Source organism: Equus caballus, chromosome 8 (assembly GCF_041296265.1).
Source record: "Equus caballus isolate H_3958 breed thoroughbred chromosome 8, TB-T2T, whole genome shotgun sequence".
NCBI lineage: Eukaryota > Metazoa > Chordata > Mammalia > Perissodactyla > Equidae > Equus > Equus caballus.
In genome coordinates, this window is record NC_091691.1 from 6,598,540 (window position 1) to 6,618,447 (window position 19,908).

A 19,908-nucleotide genomic window follows, 5' to 3' on the forward strand; every position below is an offset into this window, starting at 1 on the left:
CAAATAATTGCAGGCATCAGGCAACCTGGAGCTGCGTTCCTTCAGCTTGGGAAGGTAAGAATGAGACACCATGCATGCAAAGTGCTCAGAAGAGAGCCTGGCATTTAGAAAGCACTTAGTAAGTAGTAGCTGGGTTGTGGATGCTCTTCGTTTCCCCATCCGTAAAATGAGCGAATTAGCTCAGGTGATACAGTCTCAAATCTCGAATGACTCAGGTTTTCCAGGCGCACGAGGAAATGCACGTCAGAGGGAAGGCGGAACACTGGCAACGCTGGGCCCAGGCCCAGCTTCACCATAGCATGTGCCGCCACCTCCCAGGCCTACCTAACCCGGCTCTGCAGCTGCCGGAAACTTCAAGCTGGTGGGGCGGAGAGCAGCCTGAAGGAGTACCTTAGTCGGCTCCTCCCACAGCCCTCTCGCGTTCCTCATTGGCCCCGTGAACTCGAGGCTCGTGACGTCACACGCGTGCGCCCCGCGTGTGAAAGGGGGCGTGGCCCACCGGGAAGGAGGAGACAAGATGGCGGCGTCCGTGGGACGTCGGTGTCCGAGATTGCTGCGCGGGGTCGCGTCGTGTCGGAACAGGTACAGCTGCTTGGGGAGGCTGCCCCGGGGTGGGGCGCGGGGGGCGGCCTGGGCCAAACCGGGGTCGGGAGAGAGAAATAGTATTTCCATCGCGGGCTCGCTCTGAAGAGAGGTCGGGTGGAGACGGAGCCACCCACCTTCACCTCGAGCTCCGGAGCAGGTGCGACTGCCGCCGTGTAGGGCTGTTCAGGTTTAGTTAGCGTCAGGCCTAAGCGCTCAAGCTTTGCTCTGTCCAGGTAGGTGGAAGTGCACAAGGGGCACGCACACACAAAACAGATGGAACGTGTGCTCCCTAGTAGAATCGAGGCGGGACTGGACGCCTCTTTCTCGGGGATTCTGTTCCTGAGAGGGGCGGTGTGATGTGGGAAGAGCACTGGACTGGGAGTCGGGCGGCTTTCACATCGGATTCTTGGTTTTGAAGCGAGGGGGTTGGATTCGGTAGTTTCAAAATAGTCTGTTGTGGAATTGGGGTCTTGGTTACTCTGGTGACTTCCAACTCTTAGGTTCTTAGAGCTGGAAGAGACCTGAGAGGTCATTTAAATGCAGCTTTTTTGGAGTTGGCGAAATTGTGGCCCTGTGAGATGAAGGAGCTTGCTCAATGTCACCCAGCCAGTTAGTAGCAGAGCCAGGACCACACCCGGGTACCTCTCTCTCACGCAGGGACCTTTCCTTCGGGCTTCCCACCATGAGGGCATTTATTATTTAGAAATAATGTGGGAGCATTTGGACTCTCGGAAAATGGATTAAAATGTTGGTAGCTATGACTCAGAGTTGGTTGCTCCGTGTCATTTCAGAGTTAAGGTTTGACAGACCCACAATACTTTTGTGTTTCCGGCAGGGATCATTTTGTCCGCATTGACCAAAGCTTGCGCTGTGCCTGGAGGTGACTTATCATTGTAACTTTGAGAAGTAAAAGGGCACTGAATTTGTACGGTGAGGGAAAAGAAACTGTCACTGGCTTTGCCGTGAAAGCTTCACTCTTCCATCGTTAAGTGTTCAGAAATGGTGTAGCTCTCTCAGGAGGCCGCTCTGCGATGTGGTGGTAACTGTTAGTATTTGGACAGGAAGGTCTCTGTGGTTTCAATGTTATTACCAGGTGTGCTGCTTGTGAGTCAGCCATGAATTCATCTAAACTGTGTCACGAGATGGAGAGACTAAAAAATGACACTCCTAAAATATACTTTTTAAAATGGTGGTGAGGATATGTACCTCACTCACCATCATTAAAAAAGGAAAAGGAAAAACAAGTCATACTTTAGTACCAGTGTAGGTAGATAAGACTGGATTTAGGTGCAGTGGGTGGAAGGAATGAGGATTTGGGTACAATAAGAACTTGTAGTTTTCAAAGGTATTACATATCAAGATAGAAACTGTATCAATACACAAAAAAAACCAAAAAGATAACATTCCCATGAGTTTTGAGTAAAGTAGTGTCTGTGAGACGTATAGATGAAAGCCTTGTATTGCAGGAAAGTTTTTCAATAACTGGATGACGTGGGGCAGGTGATAGATCAAAGAGAAAGGACCATCTTGGGTGATAATTTAGGGCCGTGTTTCCCAAACTTGTTTAATCAGAGAATGGGGTGGGATAGTTATTAGAAATAGAGATTCGCTGATATACCCCCACCCTGCTGCCAAATTCAGGTTAGTAGTTGGAGCTCTGGCAACTATGCTTTTAACAAGTGCTGCAGGTGATTCATAGGTTCAGGCAAGTGTGGACATAGTGTCTAGGGAATGGTTGCTTGTGGAAGACTCATTCAGAAATGTTTATGACATCGTGCCAGGGACCATGGGGGAAATAGAAGAAAAGAGAGGAACTAAAAGATATATTTGAAATAGGCCTTGTGTTTAAGGAACTTTACAGTTTAGTAAAAAAGAGGAAACACTCTACTAAATATTCTAATACAAGATAGAATGTGGAAAAAGGTCTTGAAGAGGGAGAACTTTGACAGGTTTAGAAAGCAGGAGAGATATAAGGATTCTAGTTAAAATGTTACCGCCAGGGGTGATGTTAAAAATTTTATAACCAGGACAGTGTGGGCACAGACCAATCAGAGTGGACACTAGTCATAGATAGTTGATGTGGCCATCCCAGTATGATGAGCTGAATATCAGCTCTGTTACTTTTAATAATAGTAATAAGTAACTAGGTGCCAAGCCCTGGGCTTAGGGTTTCACATAATTGTCTCAGTCCTAATGTGGTAGATCCTGTTCTTAGAGATGGAGAAACTGAGGCTTAGAATTAGTTAAGGAATTTCCTAAGGTCCCACAGCTAATAAGTGGCAGAACTGAGATTTGAACCACACAGTCAGACTTGAGTTTTAATCATGCACTGTAATTGCCTCCTTGCAGAATGCCCATTTGAGTTCACCATGTGGAAGAGATGTCTGATTGAGCCTCTCCTTTCATCTCCCTGGGGCTTAATCTCACTGTTGAGGTTGAAGTCCACTGAGAAGACAGACAAACCGCTGTGTTCGTGGAGACATACAGACAGTAAACGAGTGAACATATGTAGCATGTCTTCATTTCAGGTAGTGAGATGTACTGTGAAGAAAAATAAAGGAAGGCAATTAAAGGTTGGAGAGTGCTTGAGAGGGGCCACTCTTGGGCATATGGTGGTCAGGAAGAACCAAACTGAAGAGCAATCATTTGAGCAGAGAACTGAATGATGAGGGAGTGAGCCACATAGAGGGGTGTGCCCAGTAGTGTAGACAGCACATGCAAACGTATGGAAGGGGGCAGAGGTGTGGTATGTAGCAGGAGACATGAGTGACGAGGAGAGGGAAAGCAGCAGGACATCTCATAGGTCAGCAGGGACCAATTACATAGGATCTCATCTTTCTGTTTTGAAAAGATCACTTGGCTGTTTTGAGGCGAATAGAATATGAGAAGGCCAAGAGTGGAAACAGGGAGAACAGGCTATTGCAGTCCTCCGGTCAGAGATCGAGTGGCTTGGGCTAGGGTGAGAGTGGTGGCCATGATGAGAAATAGGCAGATTAGGATATATTTTGAAGGTAGAGTCTTCATGCCCTGCCAGTGGGTTGAATGTGGCTGGTGAGAAAGAAAGGACTTAGGAATGAGTCCTAGGGTTTTGACTTGTGTAGCTGGGTGAATGGTGGTCCCTTTTTCTGAAATGGTATATTAATTATAGTAACAGTGCCGTCATAACAGGTAAACGCGAGCGTCTCAGTGAATTAATACAGTAAAAGTTTACGTCTTGATCTTGTAAAGTCCCAGTGGGTGCTCCTGATCTGTGGGGCAGCAGTGATTCGGGAACCTGGTCTCCTGCCATCTTTAATACATGGCTTCCCAAGGTCTGCATGTTTGCATCAAGCAGGCTGAAAGGGGAAAGCCTGAAGGGTCCTCACATTGGCTAGAACTCAGTTCTGTGGCCACACCCTACTTCAAGGGAGGCTGAGAAATGTAGTCTGTTGAGTGCCCAGGAAGAAGAGGCAGCTTTGGTAAACATCTGGCTAGTCGCTGCCGTAGATGGACAACTCTAGGGGAAGAGCAGGTTGAAGGGGGGTTCGGGAGGGTAAGGAATTCTGTTTTGGACAAACTCAGCTGGAGAGGACTCACAGTGGGGATGCTGAGTCGCCAGTTGGAAATACGGATCTGCAGGTCCCTGAAGGAAGGAATCATCAGTATCTGGCTATTTAAAGCCATGCGACTGGATGAGCGTTTCTAGGGAGAGAGTGTAGACAGAGAAGAGGTCTGAATCCTGGGCTTGGCAACAGTTTGACGTTAGACAGAGACCAGAGAAGTAGGAGGAAAATCAGGGTCCCAGAAGCCAAGCGAGGAATGTATTTCAAGCAGGAGAAAGGGTAAAGGGGGTCAAAAGGTTCAAACTTCCAGTTATAAAATGAGTCTTGGGGATGTAACATACAGCATGGTGACTATATTAATAATACTGTATTGCATATTTGAAAGTAGCTAAGAGAGTAGATCTTAAAAGTTCTCAGCACAAGAAAAAAGATTTTTGTAGCTATGTATGGTGATGGGTGTTAACTAGACTATTGTGGTGATCATTTTGCAATATATACAGATATTGAATCATGTTGTATACCAAAACTAATGTAATGTTATATGTTAGTTATACCTCAATTTAAAAAAAAAAGAAAGGGATCAACTGTGGCAAATGCTGCTGAGAGGCTAAATAACGTGATGGCCAAGAAATGTGTGTTGGTGTTGACAACATGGGGCTTGTTGGTGACGTTGACAAGAGGTGACATGATAGGAACAAAAGCCTGGTTGAGTGGGATTAAGAGAGAGTGGGAGGTGAGGAAGTGGCGACAGTGAACATAGCTCTAGAGCTTATTATGAAGGAGAGCAGAAAAGTTGGGTGGAAACTAGAGAAGGATATGTGGTGGACGGTAAGATCACTAAGATTGGAGAAAGTACAGCATTTGAGGATGGGAATGATAGAGTAATAAAAGACAAACTGTTGTGATGAGGCATTTGTTCCAGGAGCCGGCGCTCCAGCAGAGAGCCGAGCTCTGGGTTCTTGCGCGGGGCTGTGAGGGGGAACAACCATGTGCAAAACCAACCACCTGAGAGCTGTGCATCGGTTATGGTGGATAAACGATTATCTCCCGTTCGTCCCTCCCCCAGCCAAAAAAAGAAAAAGAAAAAAGCCTTATTCAACAGTCTGCAAACATTCTTTTAGTTAGGAGATTCAGCATTAATTCTGGAACACACAGTACAGCAGTGTGCAGAACATAACAATGCCCCCTTTAGTAAGTTTCTACACTTCTTATTCTGATTCTGTTTGGAAAGCAGGGTTTTAGGCTTTTAGCTTCTGTGGTGGGAGTATCCACTCTAAGAGATGAGCATTGTTCAATGCTGAAAGAATGTTCATATTCTGAAACACACCCTTCTTTGTGTTAATAGCTGTGCTGTCTATCTGTCTGGCCTTAGGGGTGGGGATTGTCATGGTCCCATGCTTTTTCTCTGTACAAACCTTTTTGCTTATTGGAGACTCAGATTCATCATATTAGCTGTGTTAGCACCATGCTGTGAGGGTGTTTTTAAGTCAAGGAAATTTCATGTGAAAAAATGAAGGTCCTAAATCTGGTAATGTTTACAGGATATCTTTATAAGACATAACCACTAAATATCCATGGAAGTAAGTATTATTGTATGAAAGTCATAAATGCAGTTGTATTTTCCACAAGAATAGCAATTTAGACATTTATAATAGAGTAAATCATTACATCATTAAAGGGTTCCAAGTTAAAAAGAAGTGCTTACTGACAAGGATATGGTCTCTTTACTTTAGATTTCAGGCCAATATTTGGGGAAGCTGAAGTGCTATCTGAATTCAAAGTGGGATGTTTGCTCCTTGATTAAGGGGAGATCTAGCCGCTAACTAAAAGTTCACTGATGCCTTTCTTGCTGGCATCATCGTCTCTTATGCCACTGGGATATGTCGAGTTTCCCTGGGTGAAGACGGAACAAAGAAGAGAACCAAACTGAATCAGATATAATATTTTTCTTAGAGCTCAAAAGCTGTGAAAATAATTGGTAATTTTTTCTCGGAACACTTGAAACCTCTTCACTCTGTTGAAGTAGCTTTTGTGGCAAAATAGCCATGAAAGATAACTCAAAAATTCTAAACCAGTTGAGCCTTCCAGACTTGAAGTAGATTAGAATAATTCAACATGGTTTGTTTGTGTCATTTTTTTCCAGGATAAACATTTAAAATTTAAAATTTCAGCCACCTGCACTATTAGATTCTTTAATGAGTAGGGGTTAGATATTTACAAGGCTTCCTACAACTCTTTTGTGGTACAGAAATATCTGGCTTTGTGTAAGAGTACTGGCTTTGTTGCTCGTTATGATCTTAGGTTTAATTAAGAAAAAGGTAACTTTTTATTGTGAAATCATTTCAGACTTACAGAATAGTTATGAAAATAGTACATAGAATTCTCAAATACCCTTTACCCAGATTCCCCACATGTCGACTCTGTTTGTTTTTTCATTCTCTCTCCCTCCCTCTCCCTCTCTCCCCCTCTCTTTCTCTCTTTATGTGTGCGTGTGTAAATATGTTTTTTTCTTAAATATTGGAGAGCAAGTTAGACTTGATACCCTTTTACCTTTAAATATTTCAGCTCTTTTCCTACAAGAACATTTTCTTACATAATCACGGTACAGTGGTCAAAACCAGGAAATTAATATTGATATAATACTGTTATTGAATCTATAGACTGTATTTAGATTTTGCCAGTTGATCCAGTAAGTTTGTTCTTAATTTTAAGAACAATGTTTAATGTTTCATTTTTGCTTGGTTATAGCCTTCTTCACTGTGAAAACACTACCCTGAGCCATTTCCTACAACCCATAAGGAAGCTGCCTCTCAGAGCCTTTTGCACAAGTAAGTAGCAATTAGAGTGATGCTGGCCTCTCTGTGTTTCACTTTGCTCATCAGTAAATTGGGATAAACTTAGCACCTATGTCATAGGATTGTTGTTAGAATTAAATGAAATTGTGCCTGCGAAGTGCTTAGAGTGCCTGGCATGTAGTTATCACTGAAGCGTTAGCTATTAACTCATCATTTTTACTGGCTGTATAGTATTCCATTGCATGGCTGTACCATTTGGTGTTGGACATTTAAGTTGTTTCTAGTCTTTTTCTTCTACAGACAATTCTGTTGTAATGTATCTTTGTGCATCTTCAGGATAAATTTGTAGAGGTAGAATTGCTGGATGGAAGAGTTTACATATTTTACAATTTGGTATTTAGACCAAATTGCTCTTCAAGGAGAGTTGGCCCAGTTTACACTCATAGGAGCAGGAAGTGCTCGTGAGTGCCTCACTTTCCCACACCCTCACCAACACTGTGGATTATGAACTTTTTTGATCTTGTAAACAGCTGTTTGAACCCATACAAAAATGTGTATTATCTTTATTATCTAAATATCCTTTTTATTCTAGCATACCAAAAGCTATTTTTAACTGCCTAGTAAGTGTACTTTGGGAATAAAATGAGATGGTTAATGAGGACACAAACAAAAAGCTTATTATGGTAGTTAATAGGAGCACATCTGGGTTTTACTTATTTAATGAGGACTTGCATGCTGGAACACGTAGCAATAACAAGAAGGATGGAGGAGGAGCCTCGGACATTGAGTCATAATCTGGATCTGCAGGAAAGCTGTGCTCTTGTGAAGTGACAGACCTAGCAGAGAGGTGGTCAGGAGTGGAAGGTTCACTCTACTTACTCCTTCCGCTTGGAGGGTGAAGTGAGCCTTTGAGAAGGCAAGAGAAAGAGCCCTGTGATCGAAGAAAGGACCAGTGTCCCAGACAGCATTCAGTAGAGGGTGACCAGTCAGTCTAGGATGCTGACTCAGTGCAGGGAGGGTACACCAGTTCTCTTGTCACCAAATATTTCAGAAAGAGAAAAAAAATGTTTTTTGCTTTTTGACAAGTCTTTCTTGGTCAGAGGTTGACTATTTAGTTGTTAAGTAGTAGGGTTCATTAGGAATAATTAGAAGATGGAAGAGATTAATGACATCTACACTTGCTCATTAAAAAAAAAGAAACAGTAGGGGGCTGGCCTGATAGCATAGTGGTTAAATTTGCCTGCTTTGCTTTGGCAGCCCAGGGTTCATAGGTTCGGATCTTGGGTGCAGACCTATGCACTGCTTATCAAGCCATGCTGTGGTGGCATCCCACATACAAAATAAAGGAGCATTGGCACAGATTTTGGCTTAGTGACAGTCTTCCTCAAACAGAAAGAGGATGATTGGCAACAGATGTTAGCTCAGGGTCGATCTTCCTCACCAAAAGAAAGAAAAAAAAGAAAGAAACAGCAACAACTAAAACATGGAGGAGGGACAGTGATGTCAGAAGCAGGATGATTTCCTTCCTTTGGAAGTTAGGCATTGCTAAGGTTATGCTCTTTGGTTTTGCACAGGCTACTGAGAATTCAGCTCTTGAGATTTTAATAAGAGCTTTGTTGAGATAGAATTCGTGTACCGTAAATTCAGCCTTTTAATTATGCAATTCAGTGCTTTTTGATATATTCGCAGAGTTGTGCAACTGTCACCACTATCTAATTTTAGAACATTTTATTCCCTCCTTGTGCTGCCCTTGCTTTGCCCGCATAACAGCACTTGACCTATTAAACTGTCACTGTCCGTTTCTCCCTACCCCAGGACACTGGCAACCACTAATCTACTTTATGTCTCTATAGTATGTTTCCTGTACTGGACACTTTATTTGAATGGAATCATACAATGTGCAGTCTTTTGTGGCTGGCTTTTTTTACTTAATGTTTTCAAGGTTCATGTTGTAGCATGTGTCAATATTTCATTCCTTTTTATTATCAAATAATATTCCATTGTGTGGATGTATCACATTTTGTTTATCCATTCATGAGTTGATGGACATTTGGATTGTTTCCACTTTTTGGCTATTATGAATAATCCTGCTGTTGAACATTCTTTTGCGGAGTGGGGGGAAGATTAGCCTTGAGCTAACATCTGCTGCCAATCCTGCTCTTTTTGCTGAGGAAGACTGGCCCTGAGCTAACATCTGTGCCCATCTTCCTCTACTTTATATGTGGGACATCTACCACATCATGGCGTGCCGAGCGGTGCCGTGTCTGCACCCAGGATCCGAACTGACAAACCCCAGGTCGCCAAAGCGGAACGTGCACACTCAACCGCTGCAGCACCGGGCCGGCCTCTTGAACATTCTTGTACAAGTTTTTGTGTAGATGTATGTTTCACTTCTCTTAGGTATATATCTAAGAGCAGAATTGCTGGGTCATATGGTAATTTTACATTTTAACATTTTTGGGGGAACTGACAGTCTTTTCCAAGTGGCTGCCCCATTTTACAGTCCCACCCGGAGTATGTGAGGGTTCCAGTTTCTCCACGTCCTTGCCAACATTTCTTTGTCTTTTTGATTATAACTATCTTAGTGGGTAGGAAGAGGTGTCGCGTTGCTGTTTTGATTTGTTTCCCTGATTACTAATGATACTGTGTTGGTTTGCTAGAGCTGCTGTAACAAAGTACCACAAACTGAGTGGCTTAAACCGTAGAAATTTATTCTCTCCCAGTTCTGGAGACTAGAGGTCCGAGATCAAGGTGTCACAGGATTGCTTCCTTCTGAGGGGTGTGAGGCAGAATCTGCCGCATGCCTCTGTTTAGCTTCTAGTGGTTTGCTGGCAATCTTTGTCTCCTTCAGCTTACAGCGGCGTCGCCTAGTCTCTGCCTTCATTTTCACCTAGCACTCTCCCTGTGTGCGTGTCTGCCTCCCAATTTTCCCTTTTCATAGGGACACCAGTCATATTGGATTAGGGCCCACCAATGATGCCCTTATTTTAACTTGAGCACCTCTGGAGAGACCCTGTATCCAAGTAAACTCACCTTCTGAGCTACTTGGGCGGGCACAATTCAGCCCATAACAGATGTTAAGCATCTTTTCATGTGCTTATTGGCCATTCAGATATCCTCTTTGGAGAAGTGCCTATTCAAATCCTTTGTACATTTTTAAATTGGGTTATTTGTCTTTTTTGTTGTTGAATTGTAAGAGCTTATGAGATTTTGCATTTGAGAATACTAGTGTCCAATGAGAACTGGGCCTGGATTGTAAAAGTTAGAGAGCCTTGGGTGAGAAATGGTACCTGGCTCGCAGTCATGGACTGGTTGGTGGCCCGCTGGGCAACCTTGATTAGTTTTTTGACCTCTTTGTGATTCAGTGTTTTCATCTTAAATTCTGTGACTATGGTGGCAATTGAGGTGCACTGTAGTTTCACAGGAAAGATCCTTGTCCCTTACTTCTTGATAAAATTTGGTGACAGAAGGATCTTAGTAGTGACTTAGGGTTGCACCTGCTTGTCAGATTCCTTCAGGCTCCGGTCATCTTTACCGAGGGCTTCTAAGATGCGTTGACTCTTCTGGGCTCTCCTGTTGATGCTGTGTTTGTATGACTCGTCCCTTCTCCCAGGCTCAGAATTTTTCTGTTTTTTGTTACAGGTGCCAGAAAAGTCCACACTGCCCCTGCTCGAAGCTTGTTCCTGCTGCGCCCCCTGCCTGTTCTTTTTGTGACAGGCACCGGGTATGCAGGTTACCGGCAGTATGAGAGGTACAGGGAGCGAGAGCTGGAGAAGCTGGGATTGGAGATTCCACTCAAACTTGCTGGTCCCTGGGAGGTAGGATTAAGGTGGAACCACCTTGAGTTCTCATCCAGCACAACTGTCTGTCACTTTTTAAATTGCCCCAAAGTTGAAATGTTTGAGGAAGTGAAATGTGCTTTTATTGGAGCTCAGGTCTCTGGTGGGTTTTTGGCAAGATACAGTTGTTCTACCTTTGGCGTCACGTCAGGGTTCCCTTCTGTCTCCAAACCTACCTATGGTCTCCCCAAGGGCTCTGAGTAGAAGTTTCCTGATGTTGAAATCCTGAGTGTTCATGCCTTGTGTTGGGGCTGGCATCCTGGCAGTTCATGCCCTTCTCAGTGTGAGGATGAGCTGAAACAGTCGGACTTTTGTGATGTGGATTAGTTCTCACCACGAACCAGACTGAAATAATCAAATTCCTTTATTGTTATTACTCAAAATGCTCTCCCCATGATAGGGCCACACAATAGGGACATGAGGTATAATGCACTGTCTTATTCATCTGTGCTTCCGTTGGCCAAGGCGATACCTAATTCAGAGCAGACATTCAGTAAATATTGAAATTAAATATAAAGGGGTAAGTTTGAAAATTACTTTCTTTTCAGCCATAATTTAGCAAATGAAAAATCTGAAATATCAGTATACTCTGCTAGCTGGGGCAAAAGAGGGGGTGAAAGTAGAGATGCTATGGTATTTGGAATGATGCGTTTGGGTTTCTTCAGGAGCCACTCCATATTGGTAATCCAGCTCAGCTGAATCCAGTAGCCAGAGTGTCTGGGTCCTGAAGGCGAGTCCCAACCCTGCCCCTCGCTAGCTGTGTGAACTTGGACATGTCACTTTTCGTCTGGTCCTCTGTGTCTTCAGCACAGTGGGTTGGATTGGAACATGACTCTGCGATTCCTTCCTGCTCTAACGTGTACATAGGAATCTTTGTTGGCACTGGCATTACATGCTACATTATAGGTTTCCTCCCAAAATCCTGTTTTGTTTTGGTTTTGACTTTCTTCCTCCAATAGAATCCAGTGTAAGGATTTCACTTGATTTCCAAAAGTCCTATAAAACTGTGACTTAGTCAGCTGGCCATACAGATCCAGATGTGTCTGTTACCCTGAGAGGTGTCTGTCTGCGTGCCCATGTGTCTGCTCTTTGGCCTGTCCTTTTGGCTTGGACTTCATAATAACCTGGTAGTATATCACAGCATCCTTTTGGTGATTGGTAATTGTGTCATGTATGAGACACACTTTCAAAGTATGTTGTACTCCTTTATTTCCCTTGACGGTGGTGGTTTCCTCTGTAAACATATCCTCCTCTAGATTAGTAGAGTACTTGTAAGACTGTGATCATGTGACTCCACTGAAGCGTTAGACCTAAGCTGACTTCCCTCTGACCCCAGACATTTGTCAGGCTGACTCATCTTGTGACCAGCTCACATACTTTCAGGAAATTCCTACTCATTTCAAAGGTATCCCAAGAGAATCTATATTTGAAAGAAATCTGCTGCTTCCAAAATCATGAAAGACCGATGTCAGAAGTTTTTTTTAGCATCCACCATTTGTAGAACTGGTATTACCAGCATGAATGAGTCAAATACCTGAAAGATGATTGTTTGTAAAGAGGACGGGGTTGATTAGCTCAGAAGTTCTAGGGCCAGGACAGTGACAGGACACTGAGCAGAGTGTCCTAGTGCAGCATGAGATCTGAAGCCCCTGCTGGTAGAGAACTGAGCTTAAGTTAGATCCTGGTGTTTTGGTTGAGTAACATGGCCACAGGACGGCTCCTGGATTTCTAAGTTGGGCTCCGTCATTTCTGTCTGTGAAGAGGAAGTGGTCTGGACTCAGAGTAGACATTGTAAGGTTTCAGAAGAGGCAGCAGGCTGTGAGACGGAGAGTCCTGAACTGGCAGTCGGGGGCTGGGTCCCAGTCAGGCCCCTGGCCCCACCTAATCACCGTCATCTCATATGAAAACGAGTGAGGACCCCCGTCTGGCTGATCATCAGAATTATTGGGGCGCTTTAAAAATTGTGGATTCTCTGGTCTCTCTCCTGGAGATTTAGAAAGATTGGACAAGGCTCATGATCTTTGTTTTAAAAAAGCCCCTGGGTGATTCTGATGACAGCCAGATTTAGGAACCATGGACAGATGAGCTGTAAGGTTCCTTTCAGGGCTCCATTTTTAAGTGGCAAGTGAAAATTTCTGGTGGTGATTTGCTGGACTGTAATCCCTTGATATCCCTGAGGTCAGGTCTGGCATTTCCAGAGCTGAGAGAGAACACAGGCTGGTAGTTACTGCTGAGATGAGCCCCTGGGGTCAGGATGATTTCGTTTTACCAAATAGCATCTTCTGGGTTTCCGGAGATCGACATGGGTTGAGGGGCGAGGTAGCCTTCCCCACGCATGAAGCATTCCTGTTAGCTCCTACTGGTCAGTGTGCCAGCAGGAAGCCTTTGTTCCCCTTTCCCATCTTGTAAATTTCTCTTGTGCCAGAGAAACATCTGCTTATCCCTCTGATTCAGAACTCTTAAGAGAGTGGTTGTAATACGTTATGTTGAACAGCACTTCACAATTTGTTGAACCCTTTTCGTTACAACAGCTTACTGAGGTGGTCAGGGCAGATGTTAGAGTCATTTTATAAATGGAAAGACTAGTTGGTAGCAGAGTGGGTTTCAGAACAGAGATCTTTTTTTTTCTTTATGAGGAAGATTCACCCTGCGCTAAGATCTGCTGCCAACCCTCCTTTTTTCTTTCTTTCTTTCTTTTTTTTTGCTTGAGGAAGATTAGCCCTGAGCTAACATCTGTGCCAGTCCCCATGTACTTTGTATGTGGGATGCCTCCACAGCATGGCTGATGAGCAGAGCAGGTCCGCACCTGGGATCTGAACCCACAAACCAGGACTGCCGAAGCGGAGTGCATAGAATCTTAACCACTTGGCCACAGGGCTGGCTCCCAGAACAGAGATCTTTTGATGCCAGATCCCATATTCTTTGAACAATACCATGTGGCTAGTAAGAGGTGTTCTTAATACGGAAGTCAGACACTGATTGCAAGAGATGGAGGTGAGCTCCCTGTCCACTGGGGCTTGCTGTGTCCTTGTGGTACCTCCATTCTCTCAGGGCTCTGACTGTTTAAAATGTGAGTGAATGTGAGCGTACTGACTTGAGAAGTTGTCTGCCGTGTTGTAGGTGAACATTCATGTTAGACCTCCCTCCCCTAGCATAGCGCTCTTCAAGAATTTATACCCAGATCTTTCCTTTATTTTACTAGAATTTCTTTTTGTTTTTGGTAACAGTATGGAAGAAACCGTAACTCCAAAATCTATGCCACCTGCTTACTACCAGCTGTGCTCTGGGGTGTGGGGGCAGGGCTCTCACAGAGGGGCATGGAGGGCAGAGTGTTGGACAAGGTCTAAAGAGACTTGAGCTCTGGGCGCCATCAGCTGCGAGACCTTGGGCAAGTTCTTTTACCTTTCTGGGTTCTGTTTTTACACATTCAAGAAAATATTTCTAAGATCTTTGCCTGCTCTAAGATTCATGGTCTTTTTATGGTAGGAAAAAAAAAAGGCTCATGCAGTTGGCTGAGTAGAAATGAAACCTTTGTGTTTGCTGCTATGGGATTAAAGGAATCCTGTAACTAGCAACAGAGTAACCTGTTAAAGAGGGTGCTCCAAAGTCCCCAGAAGCTTGCAGAAGCATCTAGGGTCTAGGTTCTCTCTTTTTATATATATGTGGCATCACTTTCCCCAACGTGGAAATAGCTTTGTCCTTTATCTAATTACAAAGATGTGTTCATTTAAGAAAAATCAGAAAATGTTGCAAAATATGAAGACGAGAACAATGATGACCCATAATCTCAGAACGCACAGGAAACCACAGGTAACATTTTGGTGAACATTAATTAGCCCTTCCAGGCTTTGGCTGTGTTTAGGAATGTGTATTGTTAATTTAATTTTTATTTTTAATGAGGTGGTTTTAAAAATTTCAAATAAAATATGATCATATAAAAATTCAAATAGTTAAGAAGGGTTTACATAAAAATAAGTCTTTGACGGGGCTGGCCCTGTGGCCGAGTGGTTAAGTCTGCGCGCTCTGCTGCAGGCCTCCCAGTGTTTCGTTGGTTCGAATCCTGGGCGTGGACATGGCACCGCTCATCAAACCACGCTGAGGCAGTGTCCCACATGCCACAACTAGAAGGACCCACAACGAAGAATATGCAACTATGTACTGGGGGGCTTTGGGGAGAAAAAGGAAAAAATAAAATCTTTTAAAAAAAAATAATAATAAGTCTTTGATTCTCCACCTCATCTACTGATCACATCCCCACTCTCCAGAAATAAGCAAGCATTTTTAATATTTATGTATATCTTTCCAGAAAGTCTCTCCATACCTACATAGCTTTTGTTATTCAAAGTTGATTTAATTTTTTCCAATTTTATTGAGAAATAATTGACATACATCACTGTATAAATTTAAGGCATACAGTATGATAGTTTGATTTATATATATTGTGAAATGATTACCAACAGTAGTTTCAGCTAACATCCATCAACTTATTTAGATACAATGAGAAGAAAGAAGAAAAGAAAAGAAGAAAAAAAAATTCTTTTTGTGATGAGAACTCTTAGGATTAACTCTCTTAACTTTCCTATGTTTTTTACAGCGATGTTAACTATAGTCATCACGTTGTACATTACATCCCTATTACTTATTTATCTTATAATTGGAAGTTTGTACCTTTTGACCACTTCCTCCAATTCACCCTCTGCAGCATAATCTCTTCTCTTTTTTAGATTCCACATATAAGTGAGATGGTACAATATTTGTCTTTGTCTGACTTATTTAGCATAATGCCTTCACGGTCCATCCGTCTTGTCACAAATGGTAAGATTTCCTCATTTTTATGGCTCAATAGTATTCCATTATATATATACACACATACCATGCCTTCTTTATCTATCCATACCTCACTAGACACTTAGGTAGCTTCCATGTCTTGACTATTGTAAATAATGCTACTACAATGATTTAATTTTTAAGTCAGCTTTACTAAGGTATTCTTTACATACAATAAAACACACCCTTTTTAAGCATACAGTTCATTGGCTTTTGATAAATCTACACACCTGTGTAAGTGCTGCCACACTCAAGATGGAGAACGTGTGCCCCTTTGCAGTCAGTATCCACCTCTGGTTCCAGGCAATCACTGATCTGCTTTCTTTCACTTTAGGTTAGATTTGTCTTGTGAGAAATTTTATATAAATGGAATATACTCTGTTATATGTGGTTTATTTCACTGACCATATTATAGTATTGTTGTTGATGTCTTCTTTTAGTTCTGTTAGAGTTGCTTTACAAATTTTGGTGCTCCTGTGTTGGGTGCGTATATATTTACAAGTGTTATGTCTTCTTGGTGGAGAGTCCCTTTTATCATTATATACTGTCCCTCTTTGTCTTTCTTCACCTGTTTTGCTTTGAAGTCTACTTTGTCTGATATTAGTATAGCGACACCTGCTTTCTTTTGTTCATTATTAACTTGGAGTATTGTCTTCCATCCCTTCATTCTGAGTCTGTGTTTGTCTTTGGGGCTGAGGTGTGTTTCCTGGAGGCAGCATATTGTTGGGTCTTGTTCTTTGATCCGTCCTGCCACTCTGTGTCTTTTGATTGGAGAGTTCAATCCATTTACATTTAGAGTGATTATTGAAATGTGGGGGTCTACCGCTGCCATTTTATGTCTTGTTTTCTGGTTCTCTTCAATTTCCTTTGTTTCTCGTCCCATGGTTTAGTCTGTTCTGATGTAGACCTGCTACTCTCTGTTGTTGTCCTTCTACTTATCTCCTTTGCTCTTGGTTTTGTAGTCCCTTTCCTTTTTTTGATTTTTCAGGAATGAGGGTTTTCCTGAGCATTTCTTGAAGAGGAGGTTTGGTGGCAATGAACTCCCTTAATTTTTGTTTATCTGGGAAAGTTTTTATTTCTCCATCGTATTTGAAGGATATTTTTGCTGGGTAGAGAATTCTCGGCTGCAGGTTTTTGTCCTTCAGATTTTTGAATATATCATTCCACTCTCTTCTAGCCTGTAAAGTTTCTGCTGAGAAATCTGCTGAAAGCCTGATGGGGGTTCCTTTGTAGGTTAATTTCTTCTGCCTGGCTGCCGTTAGTATTTTCTCCTTGTCATTGACTTTTGCTAGCTTCTCTACTATATGTCTTGGGGTTGGTCTACTTGCATTGATAAAGTTTGGAGGTCTATTGGCTTCTGTCACATGAAGTTCCATCTCTCTCCCCAGGTTTGGGAAGTTCTCAGCCATTATTTCTTTGAATAGGCTTTCTGCCCCCTTCTCCCTCTCTTCTCCCTCTGGTATACGTATAATCCTTAGGTTGCATCTCCTAATTGCGTCAGATAATTCTCGGAGAGTTTCTTCATTTCTTTTTAGTCTTAGCTCTCTCTCCTCCTCTGCCTGCAGCATTTCTATATTCCTATCTTCCAAATTGCTAATTCTTTCCTCCATATTATCGGCCCTACTGTTCAGTGCCTCTAGATTTTTCTTAATCTCCTCTATTGTGTTCTTCATTTCCAGTATTTCTGTTTGGTTCTTCTTTATAGTATTGAACTCTTTTGTGACATAGCTCCTGAACTCGTTGAGTTGTCTGTCTGAATTCTCTTTTAACTCATTGAGTTTTTTAATGATGGCTGTTTTGAAGTCATCATCATTTAGGTTGTATATTTCATTGTCTTTGGGATTGTTTTCTGTGTGTTTGTCATCTTCCTTCTGTTCTGGAGATTTAATATATTTTTTCATATTGCTTGATGGTGTAGATTTGTGCCTCCACATAGAGATAGAGTTTAGTCACTGCTTCCACTTGTTTCTACTGGTGTGGTGGAGGGACAGCTGTTTATACTGCACCAACCAGGAACCCTATCAGCTGTTGCTAACTGGGCCTGGGCCCCTCCTCGTAGTCACAGTGGTCCTGTGGGTTCCCTCTTCAGCTGTGGGGGCCGTCACAAGGGGGCTTCAGACTGCTGGTGCCTACTGTTGCAGACCACCTAGACGTGCTCCCTCCTTAGGGTCTGCAGCAGTGTTATGGGCTTTCCCAGCGGCCAGGGGCAGGATCACTTATATTTGCAGCTCTGTCACTGTCGGCGCCCACAAAATCTCGCTTGTCCGCTATAGGTCACAGCAGAACTATGGGCATCTTCTGCAGTCTGTGGTTAGCTCACCTAGCATTGTGGATGCTGGGCGGGGCCTCTCTGATAATGGCCGGTAAAGACTCTGCCTGCTGCCAGGATGGAACTCTAGAGTTTCTCCCCTGGGCCGCGCACCCAGCCACTGGAGCTCCACCCAGCCCCAGTCCTCTCCCAGGAGATTTCTGGTAGTCCTGAGCCCCTCCCGGGTGAAAGCCTGGTCAGCGGAGCTGGTGGCAGCAGCAGCTGGCGGGCTGGCGCGCCGTTTGGGATTCTCTCCGGGAGCCCCCAAGCGTTGTGGGTACTGGGCGGGACCTCTCTGCTAATGGCGGGTAGGGGTTTTCCCCACTGCCTCCGGTATGTAACTCTGGAGCTTCCCTCTGGGCTCAGGTGTAATTGCGGGGGGCTTAGGTAGGGCTCTGTTCACCTGTTTCCACCGTCGCTCCTCTGGTGTACGCTCCCTCCTGCCCTTGGCATGCGGCGATGTTCTGGGGGCGTCCGCTGGAAGAAAGCTGCCCGCAGGCTCTAGGCTGTTCGGGGGTCGGGGTTGGAGAGTTTTCACCTATCTCCACCTCCTCCCGGAGGGAAGTCCGTCCGCCTTCCGATGTATAGCAGTGTGGGTCTCTCTGACGTCCTGAGATGCTACATAGATATCCTTTGTCAAGCGATGAATGTCCAATTAGTTGTAGATTCGAAGGGAGAGAGACAAAGAAGTCTGCTCACGCCGCCATCTTGGATCTTCTCCCCTTCACTGACGATAATGTTGAGATCCATCTATATTGCGTATATTGACAGATTGTTCCTTTTTATTGCTGAGTAGTATTTCATTGGGTGGATATACCACAAATTATTTTTAATCCTTTATCTGTTGGTGGACATTTGGGTTATTTACAGCTTTTGACTATTATGTATAATGTCTATATGAATATTTGAGTATAAGTATTTGTGTGGACATTTGTTTTCATTTCTCTTGTGTAAATACCTAAAAGTACAATTCTTTGGTCACAGGTATGTGTATATTTAACTTTATGAGAAATTACCACACTGTTTTGAAAGTGGTTGTACCATTTTGTGTTTCTATTAGCAATATAGAGAGTTTTTGTGATCTTGCTAAATACACTTATTCTAGTAGTTTTTTTGGTAGAAATTTTCATTGTAGAGACTCTTTTTCATTTTAGAAGTTTCAAGTGATTCTCTTTTATGTCTTCCATTTCTCTTATTATGCTCATATTTTCCTGTAAATCCTTGAGTGTATTGTACTTGTTTATGTAGCCATCTCAAAGTCCTTTTCTCCTAATTTCGTTATCTTCTCTCATTTCTGGATCTGTTTCTATTGACTGATTTTTTACCCTCTTCCTGATTGTTTTCTTGCCTTTTCACATGTCTAGTTATTTTGATTCAGTATACATTGTGAGTTTTGCTTTCCTTGAATGCTGGATTTTGTTGTTTTCCATTGAATAGTGTTAGATTTTATTCTAGCAGTCAGCTTATTTGTGGATCACTTTGATCCTTTTAGGTTTGTTTTGAAGCTTTGTTAGGATGAATTTAGAATAGTCTTTATGCTGGGCTGGTTTAGCCCTGCTACTGTACTAAGGTGTGACCCTTCTCGGGTGTCTCCTAAATGCCCTGAGTAAAATACAGTGAGGAATTTCTATCTGTCTGGTTGAAATGCAGATGTCTCCTGGTCCTGTGTGAGCTCTGGGAATTATTTGGCTTTCAGCTCTCACAAAGATTATTCTTTGCCAGCCTCATGGAATTTAACTCTAGAAAGTCAATGCTTAGTACTCAGCAAGGGACTCAGGGGAACCCCTCTGTAGATTTATGGAGTTCTTCTCTGCATGGCTCCCTCCTTTCTGGTTCTCAGCCTTAGAGCACCTAGCTCTTTATTGGTGTAAAGTCACCTGGATTTCATTACAAACAAGGAGGGCTAGGATTGCTGGATCATATGGTCATGCTATGTGTAACTTTTTGAGGAACTGCCAAACTTTTCCTCGGTGGCTGTACCATTTTACATTCCCACTGGCAGTGCATGGGGG

The 19,908-nt window shown here is 43.1% G+C and overlaps 1 protein-coding gene across 5 annotated transcripts in view; it reads left to right on the top strand.

Moving 5' to 3' along the window:
* The first annotated feature begins 452 nt into the window (after positions 1-452).
* Positions 453-19,908, top strand: part of PISD (phosphatidylserine decarboxylase) — a 38,513-nt gene continuing 19,057 nt past the window's right edge. For 2 of the 5 annotated variants that reach the window (XM_070276193.1, XM_014742030.3), the window contains exons 1-3: positions 477-582; positions 6,876-6,955; positions 10,565-10,740. Coding sequence is in view for 4 of the 5 variants with exons in the window: in XM_014742030.3 (XP_014597516.1) it covers positions 10,649-10,740 (92 nt within the window). In the remaining variant the exon portion in view is untranslated. Of the gene's footprint in view, positions 583-6,875; positions 6,956-10,564; positions 10,741-11,374; positions 14,572-15,485; positions 15,577-19,908 lie in introns of those variants that run through there. The other 3 variants (XM_070276192.1, XM_023646834.2, XM_023646833.2) reach the window with 3 other exon arrangements.